Source organism: Chiloscyllium plagiosum, chromosome 45, assembly GCF_004010195.1.
Source record: "Chiloscyllium plagiosum isolate BGI_BamShark_2017 chromosome 45, ASM401019v2, whole genome shotgun sequence".
In the NCBI taxonomy this organism is placed as follows: Eukaryota; Metazoa; Chordata; class Chondrichthyes; order Orectolobiformes; family Hemiscylliidae; genus Chiloscyllium; species Chiloscyllium plagiosum.
In genome coordinates this window covers 204-9,591 of record NC_057754.1, presented here as the reverse complement: position 1 = coordinate 9,591, position 9,388 = coordinate 204, and the positions used below count along the sequence as shown (strand labels likewise).

Here is a 9,388-nt window from a genome sequence, read left to right as displayed (position 1 = left end):
CGCCGTTACTGTGATGTAGTCGGATGGTGACCAGCATATTCTTCTACACTAAGGGAATCTGAGTAAGTTGAAGGCACTTGATAAATTTGTGGAGAAGATCTGAGTGTTGGAACACACCAATGTACCTGAAGAACTGGGGAAAGCTGTTCTCCTGGTTAACTCTGCATCCTCCCACACAAGATGTGACCAGAGAGAGAATGAATCTTCCAGAGTAGTGAACGATTTGAGTTGCCATTGTGAGGGGCAGTGGGTGCTCCAGTTCCCTATCATGGTATAGGAGAATCTGCCGGAGTGCTGCCTCTTGTTGCAAAGGGGTATGAATGTTGTTCAACGTGGCTGAAGTAATGTCCTACCAATTGTGAATGGGGCTGTTGAATCAAATGACAGGAGCTGATTGCTGTGGGCTGCTCGCAGTGGTTTGGTTTTGTCAACTGCTTTGAGGTGTTGTTACTTGGGGAAACATGGGGTAGCTGTCTGGTGCCAGATCTGACAGATGAGAGACCATTCAATCTGTTTCATTGGACAATTTCATTGAAGTCACATAACACCAGGTTATTGGTCGAACAGGTTTATTTCAAATCACAAGCTTTCCGATTGCCGCTCCATTGTCAGGTGGAGTGACTTCAAAATCCTTAGGATTTTAAGTCTCGGGTGTGAATCCTGGTCAGAAAGTCAAGCTGATCTCTTGCAATGTGTGTTATGGCTGCTTTACCACGTGCCAGTGAGTGAGTTGTGATGGGTTTCTTTACTTGATAGCCATCTACATGAGTCAGGTCAGTCAACCCAGCATCTCAAGTCAGGTGAGTCTCCATCTGCAGAGCTTCTGTTTCTGTGGGCAAGCATTTGTATTCACCTTTACACTGTTCTCTTTGAGCAGGGAAACCACTCTGAAACCTTGTGGCTTCACTACTTCGAGGCTACATTGAGTTAAGGAAGAGTAGACTTGTCACCCCTTTCTGCTCAGCTACTTGCTGGTCCAGGATGGAGTTGAGAATTTGAATTGGTCTGCTGTCAGATCCCGAACTCAAGATTCTGTACCTGCATCAATACCAGTGAGTTCTCTGCAGACTCTAAACAAAAACTGAAGTTGCTGGAAAAGCTCAACAGGTCTGGCAGCAATTGTGAAGAGAAATCAAAGTTAAAGTTTTGGGTCCGATGACTCTTCCTCGGGGCACCTGTGCAGACCCTGTTTGAAGGTCAGAATTGAATTCTGTGCTGTAGCAATGGATCGGTCCACTTTTGCTCAATTCCAAGTTTTGGAGAACTTTGGCTTGCAGAGCCATTGTCTGGATTTTGCTGGGACAGGTGCTCATTGGTGCCTGCTGTGTGTCTGTGAGGTTACACAGTTACAAAGGAGTGAGTGTACTTGTGTCTATGAATGTGGGCTATGAAGAGAAATTTTGCTTTAGGTGTTTAAAATTTCTAATAGTTTTGATTTGCCCAATTAAATCCTATTTCCTGTTTTGCGGAGTTCAGAGTCAGGGGCAATATCTTAAGAGTTCAACGTGGCTACTCACGCGTGATATCAAGAAGCAGTTTCTGTCACAACTGCAGCTTCTTTTGCTTTTTACTTGTTATCACATTGTCTACTATTACACACAGCCCATTGTTAGCCACTAATAGTCCCCATTAGCAGCCATTCATTCTCCCAGACTGATCATTATCTACTCCTAGTCCAACTGTTCCTCCCTCTGTTTTGGGTCGACTTCCTCCTATCGTTTACTCCTCATCCCTCAGCCCTCCCCCTGCTCTATCTTCTGCATAAAACCTACCTTTGTTCTAGCTGTCATCAGTTCTGAGGGAGGGTCACTGGACCTGTGTTTTCCCTGCACAGGTGCTGCCACACCTGCTCCGCCTTTCCAGCTATTAGAACCCACTGCCCCCCAATATAACAATCTGGGGAATTAGTTACAGACGTCAGAGATGAGATTGTTGGGGTTGGGTTTTGTTAGGTTAGGAGATGAAGGGTTGTAGAGCGATGTGTTAGAGTTGCTAAGCAGGGGATGTCAATTCTAGTTCTAATTCAACTTGCACAGGAGCTGTCTCCTACAGGAGTTGGTGGCACTCAGTTGGGAGCCACTGCTCAATAACAAGTTCCTCCTCGAGCGGTTTGAACTGGCTGAGGGAGGAGAGAGCTCAGGATCTGCTGGATGGTGGAGGAGCGGGCTGGTTGGGCAAGGTGGGCGGAGCTGTCATTCAGCATAGTGTGTCATACACAGCCTGACCAATAAGGTGCTTGGCCCAGGCTCCTCACGTGAAGTTGAGGTGGCTCGGAGCGTGCATGCGGTCAGCATCCAGACAAACTCTCCACCTGGAACTCGACATCAGCCCTGTGCCACGGACTCTGAGCTGCCTGAAGGAAATCCTCCTGATGCTCTTTCAAACAGTGCAGAGGCATTCCCTATTCAGGCTGGTAGTATGCGCTCTGCCCGTCTCCACCCGTCACCCAGGGACTCCTTGTTGTGATGTTTGACTCTTCAGTGGCGGGGATCCCCAGTGGAGGGTTAACTACAGAAAGGATCGTCCCATGTTACATCTGGGGTGGAGGGTGTTGCATGTGATCACCCCGTGCAGCCGTAGGAAATTCACTGAGTGACGGGCGAGGTGCTTGGTCTGTGGCCTGGAGGAAGTGATTTTCCATATCTATGTGGAATATGTCTGTTTGCAGCCTCTTTCTAGCTGCTGCTTAAAGTTTGGTTGCACTTCCGTCCCACGCCTGGTGCGGGGGAGGGGTGGACAACTACTGGGTCTGGCCAAGTGACCATTAATAACAGGTCCAGGCAGTAGGCCGAGACGGGGCTGGGCATTCCCCACTGTCTGCCCCTCTTTCTCAGTTACATTCACACTCAGGTGTCCCTGGAGAGGGAGCATGCGGCACTCACCATGACCATCAAGGCCGTTCGAGAGCGATGGGCCCTGCAGGGGCTGAAATACATCATCAGCCTAGGAGATGAGATTTGAATTTAGTAAGTTTCTGTTCTGCTGTATAAGTTTCTGTTTGACTTTTTAATTTATGTTTGATCCCGGTATGACTCCCCAGGAGGGGCTGTTGTATTTTTCTCCCTGAACTCCTTGAAAAGACCAAAGGAGCTTTCATTTTACCCCCTTGGGTAAAGTCCCAGAGCAATGGGGTTAGTATGAGGGAAACTTTATTTTCAGATACACCTTGTTGTCCCTATCCCAGAAGTGTTTGATGGGGATGGAGCTGAGGGAATGTCTTTTTAATTTTCGGAGTTGGAGAAAGACCCTCTCCTCCAACCCCAGGTCTGGTTTGGCAGCGATGTCTTGCGCAGTCCAATCTTGTGCGATTGGTTATGCCTTTGATAAGACACGAATCCCTGAGTGAGGAGCTGAGTCCTCTTGTTGGGTTCCCTGCCATCACTTCTTACCACAATGGCACTGATCGATTGGGTCTGTTTTCCTGTTCTTGTTAACATCCTTTCTTCCTGGCCTGCCCCATCCCCACATATCCTCTCCCACCTCCTTTGATAGTGACCCACTAAACCAGACTCCAAACCACTAGCTCAGAGCTCCATCTTTCAGCTGGCTCAGGAATTTAAAGGAGTGAAGGAAAATGTCAGGGGTTTGGGTTTTGACCCAGATGATATTATTAAGCCTGTCAGTATGTGGCTCAGAATTTCAGACTCACCTTGTGACCTTTTGTTACTCTGACAGATAGCCACAACAAACCCATTAGTATCAGAGAAGTTAGAGCTGTCTGTGCTCTACAAGGAGTATGCTGAGGATGACCAGGTCTATCAGTTAAAAGTCAAGGTAAGTGCATTTTCTGCTTTGAGAGGAAAATGTGGCTGGAGGGACACAGACAGTGATTTGAATACTGGGAAAGTTGTTGCTGGAAAGTGGTGGCGAGATATGGCCTGGGTTTTATAGCCCTTAACCCCGTCTCAGGAGTTGTTTTCATCAGTAAGTCCCTGCTGTCCTGGACACACTATAATTCTTCATTCAACATTGGCTGGATCAACAGGAAGGCAGGCAGGAACTTTCATAGGTTAGCACTCTGTCAGCGCTGACCTGGGGCGGGGGGAGAGAGAGAGAACCTCGACACGGAGCAGACTGTGCCAGTGTAGGAGACAGATCTTGACGCGCAGCAGCCTGGGCCCCTCTCATATTCCTGTTTCTTTCCTCTCCCAGGACCTGCACAAACGCTATTGTTGTATACGGAAGACCAGACCAGATGGCAACTGTTTCTATCGAGCGTTTGGTTTTGCACATCTGGAGGCTCTCCTTGAGGACAGCAAACAGTTACAGAAGTATGAATCTCCCCGACAACACCCATCTCCAAGCAGCTCCTACCTACATCACCTTAGATCATAAGACAAAGGACCAGCAGTAGGCCATTCAGTCTATCATGGCTGATCTGATACCCTCACCTCCTCCTCCTTGCCTATTCCCCATAACCTTCAATTCACATACTAATTGAAAGTCTCTCTCAACCTTGAATATACTTCACAACCCAGCCTCTTCAACCCTCTGCAGTTAAAAAGAAATCTATAGATTCAGTACTTTCTGAGAGAAGAAATTCCTCCTCATCTCTGATTTAAATCTGCAGCCCTTTACTCTGAGATAATGTCGTCTCTCATTCTTCTAAATATCAATGATTACAGGCCCAATCTACTCAACATATCCTCGTAAGATCGTCCCTCCATACCTGGGATTAGCTGAGTGAACCTTCTCTGGACTGCCTCCAAAGCCAGTTTGTCTTTCCTTAGATAAGGAGACCAAAACTGTCCGTGGTATTCTAGCAGTTTTAGCAAAGTATAGCTTTTGCAAAGCTTCCCTATTTTTATACATCATCCCCTTTGAAATAAAGACCGTTCCATTTATCTTCCCTGTTTCCCCCTGAATTTGGATGTTTGCTTTTGTTATTTATGCGCAAGGACTCACAGATCCCTCTGTTATGTAGGTTTCTGTGGTCTGTCTTCATTTAACTAATATTCAGCTCATGTAGTCCTCCTGTCAAAGTGCAGAGCCCATATCTCTCTGCAGATGCTGTTACCCTCAGCATTTGCCCTTCCATGTATTTTTGTGTTATCCACAAAGTCAGTGACAGTATATCCCCTTCCCTCATCTAAGCGACTAATGTAAGTAATTATGGTCCCAGTACCGATCCCTAGCCACCACCCCCCCCAAAATCTTATTGACCCTGAAACCCTGCCCACATGGCTAGCCTCCTTGTACTGTCTTGTTACATGGCAGCCAGAGATTTTTATCAGAAAATGTTTGACTCTGCTTTATTGGATAAAAGCTAGCAAATTCTTTCCCAACGATTTCTGCCACTGTTTTCTTTACAGATTTAAAGCTATTGCCTCGAAGAGCAAAGAAGATTTGGTGACCCAGGGTTTCACAGAATTCACAATCGAGGATTTCCACAACACGGTCAGTGTGGCTCTGCTCGTCCTCATGCTGTAACTGCCGTGGGTCAGTGCATATGTGCTCCATAAGCTCAGGTCGGGAGTGAAGCCCTTTTCCCCACTGAGATGTGAGCACAGCTTCAATCAGTGCAGAAACTGTTTAAATACCAGGCTGATTGGAGGGCAGGTAGGGGATTCCAAATGTATGCCCCTTGCTGTGTGAACACTTTGCTCCTCAACTCAGTTTGAAGTAACTTGGCCCCTTTTCCAAGACACTCTCACCCTGGCTGGGGAGTCTATCACATAATGTATAGATCCTGTCTGTGCACCTTCAGCATCTTGTGTGGTTCAATGACATCTTTCTAATAACCAGAGGATATTCGTCCAGGTCACTCATTGGGCGAGACTCCCTGATCCTAGGAAATCATCTGGTGAATGGAGTGCTGTGGGGGATTCTGCGGCATGTGAATCCTTCAAACTGCCTGAAGTGGGGGGGGGGGGCTTGGGGGGAGTGCAGTGGGGGAGTCTGTACACTAACAGCACCCTAACCATCAACACAACTCAGCTGTAATCTCACTGAATGATCACTTCCTGTTCCTGTGTAGCAGGCTAGACAGGCTTAGTGGTCTCTTTCTGATCCTGTGTTATAGGCACAAGGAGAGGGGCTGAGTGGCCTCTTTCTGTTCCTGTGTTTCAGGCTTGAGGGAGGTTGAATGGCCTGTTGCAAGGAGAAGTCATTTGGTTGAAGAGATGCTGTTTTACAGGGGAAGGATATAATGGTTAAGCTGATACAGTCTCCAACAATACTTAGAAAGGTATGTGCAGGAGGTGTTCTGTTGCCTGTAAACTTCATGCTATTTTTCAGAAGCAGTAGGATGAGGGGGGTTCTGTCACAATGTAATATTGGCTTGGATATAGATGGCAGTCTGCTTTGACAGGCTGTTTCCCTGTTTGTTTTGTAGTTTATGGATGTGATTGACCTCGTGGAGAAGCAGGGTTCATTGTCTAACCTGATGACAGCGTTTAATGACCAGAGCACGTCTGACTACCTGGTAGTTTACCTGAGACTCCTCACCTCAGGCTATCTTCAGCGAGAATCTGCTTTCTTTGAACATTTCATTGAGGGAGGCCGTACAGTGAAGGAATTCTGTCAGCAGGTGAAGTTTTTTTACGAGTGTTTTTTTTTACAAGAGTGTTCTACCCCTCTTTGCGATGCTGTCCACCCACTCCCCCTCTCTGCCTGACAACTCTGTACACTGAGACAGCTGATGGATACAGATCCACTGGGCACTGTCACTAACTGGTCATTGCCAGTAACTGAGGTGGGAGCACTGACCCTGCTCAGCACTCCTCTGTTATGGGACTGACAGACTCGATTGCTGGAGAGTTCAGCACTTTGACTCTGTGCTTGCACTTCTGCTTATCGCAAGCCTCCTCCCACTGCCTAGTCCCCTCGTTATTTCCCTCCATCACATTATGCTTTTGTTTGTTTCTGTCCCATGTGTTTATCCAGCTTTTTCCTCAAACAGTCTCCTCGACCCCTCCGTGTGGGAGCACATTCTCCCCAGTCTCTGGCAGGGAGGGTGTTTCTCCTGAATTCCCCATAGGATTTATTCAGAACTTCAAAGTTTGTGAGAAGATTTGTAGCTCGGGTGCTCGTTGTTGTGGTTCTGTTTGCCGAGCTGGGAATTTGTTGCATACGTTTCGTCCCCTGTCTAGGTGACATCCTCAGTGCTTGGGAGCCTCCTGTGACGCACTTTTGTGACACACGCAGATGACAAGCAACATGAGTTCGACTGGGACAACACTACTATTATAGGACAACCCAAACAGAGAACAGCCAGGGAATTCCTAGAGACATGGCACTCATCTACAGATTCAATCAATAAGCACATCGACCTGGACCCAATATACCGACCACTGCAGCGGACAGCTGGAACTGACAACCGGAAGCGGCAGATTTAAACCACTACAAATGCCGGAGGAAAGATCACAGAAGCGCTTCACAGGAGACTCCCAAGCACTGAGGATGTCACTTATTCAGAACTCTCAGGACTGTTTGATATTGATGTTCCAGGCTTGAGTTTCCCCCCTATTCAAACCTTTCTTCATTTTCAAACCCTCTTATCACCTTTCAGCTTTTGTTGGTCTTTGTCAAAGTCTGGTCAGTCACTCTGTTTGATACTATCCTTATAATTCTGTTTTGCACCTCCCTTCATTTTCTTTCCATTTATTGATCTGGAACCAGAGGTGTTGCGGGCAGCTCTCCTTCCTGAAAGTTGGTCCCTCTGATAACGCAGTGGATCTGATGGGAGGTGATTTCCCCCCAGTCCACAAGATCAGGAGAGGAGGCAGTAGACAGTTGCCCACTTGTTTTCTCCATTCCTGGGAGAGAAGGCTGCGAAAACTGGGGCTGGATGAATCGATTGCCAAATTTATTTCCCATTCCGTGTTCCCCTCCCCAGGAAGTGGAGCCAATGGCCAAGGAGAGCGACCACATTCACATCATCGCGTTAGCGCAGGCTCTGAACACCTCGATCCGGGTGGAATACATGGACAGAGGAGAAGGAAACTCAACCAACCAGCATATCTTCCCTGAGGGCTCGGAGCCCAGGGTCTTCCTGTTGTACAGGCCAGGACACTATGACATTCTCTATAAATAGGTTGTACAGATCAAAACGTACACAAGAAGATATTGTACAGAGTTTGTGTGGGTTGTAAATGATAATGGTCATTCTGTTCCACTTTGTTACATGAGCTGTCATGTTATTAAAGGGAGCCAGTCACTGATCTCTCTTTAACACTCCCCTGTCGTTGTTCATTCACCTCTCTAACAAATCGGCTGTGTGATATCTGGTGACATTTGCTCCCTCCCTGTTCCCTCTGAACTCCCTCTCTGCTTCTCCCCACTTCTCTTTCCACCCCCTACTCCCTCACCTATCTCCCCAGGGTCCCTCCCCCCATCTATGTTGGTGTTGCCTACCTGCCAGTTGTCCGTTGCTGTTGTACAGTTTGTGCCGGGTAAGGTTATCACTCTGTACCTCTGCCATTTCCCTGAGAGACTAGCTGCAGCGCTGTCTGTCTCACACACACACTGATACCGGCCTGTCCTTTCTCACAGTGACCCAAAGAGCTGGTGCTGCCTCCTGGAGAGATCACCATGTGGAACTTACTGACTCTGGGCTGACCTGCCTGACGGTCTGAGCTGTAACCCGGACCGGCTGGATAAGCTAACTCCACACTGCACTGACATTTTTAGGGGGATTGTATCTGTGATTTCCACCATGTGTCACTGTATTTCCCCTGTTGTTCCCTGCTGCCTTTCTCTTGCAGCCTCCTTCCTGTGCCCCTCTTGCTCTGACCTCCTCCCCCCCCCACCCCTTTTCTGTTCCCACCTCTCTGTCTATCTCCCTACCGCGCGCTCATCCCTGCATTGGGCTTGGGGAGTTGAAATTGGGTTAATTCTTCAAGCTTTAATGGGATCTTTACAAGGTGTGAACTATCCACCTAGTCTCTGTGTGGAAAAAGCTTTCAGGTTTCCGATGCTCCTGCTCACTGCTCACCTTCGGGTGAAGATGTGAAGAGCTGGAATCCTGGAGGAGGTGCTGAATTTTCACCCACTCGGAATGATCTCTACCAGACAGGCACTCAGTAATACCACCGCAAATATACTTTCATGTTAGGGTTACAGGTGACTGCTTCCCTTCAATAAACATCTTGGTTCTCACTCTGACATGTAGCGAGTGTTTTGTTTGAACAGATTTATAGGAAGGTAGTTGTACTGAGCTTTGGAACATTGTGTAAGTTGGTGAGTGGTGTGCATGTGTCCGCTCCCCTTGTCCCTGAATGATTTCAACCCTGAGCTATGGAACTACCTGAAATGTTGACCCCTGTGATGATCACCTTAGTTGCTTATGGTTCCCTCTGTGAACGGGAAAAGTTAGGTGATAAGGTGATAATGATAATGGGTGTCATGTCCATGAAGATATGTCATTTCCAGTTTATTTGAGTATTAG

The 9,388-nt window shown here is 47.5% G+C and overlaps 1 protein-coding gene across 1 annotated transcript in view; it reads left to right on the top strand.

The window, feature by feature from the left end:
* otub1b (OTU deubiquitinase, ubiquitin aldehyde binding 1b) overlaps window positions 1–9,099 on the top strand; it is a 16,497-nt gene extending 7,398 nt beyond the window's left edge. The window contains exons 2-6 of the mRNA XM_043682978.1: window positions 3,676–3,774; window positions 4,153–4,271; window positions 5,313–5,397; window positions 6,335–6,529; window positions 7,838–9,099. Of these exons, the coding sequence (XP_043538913.1) occupies window positions 3,676–3,774; window positions 4,153–4,271; window positions 5,313–5,397; window positions 6,335–6,529; window positions 7,838–8,035 (696 nt within the window). The 3' untranslated portion in view covers window positions 8,036–9,099. The remainder of the gene's footprint in view (window positions 1–3,675; window positions 3,775–4,152; window positions 4,272–5,312; window positions 5,398–6,334; window positions 6,530–7,837) is intronic.
* The last annotated feature ends 289 nt before the right edge of the window (window positions 9,100–9,388 follow it).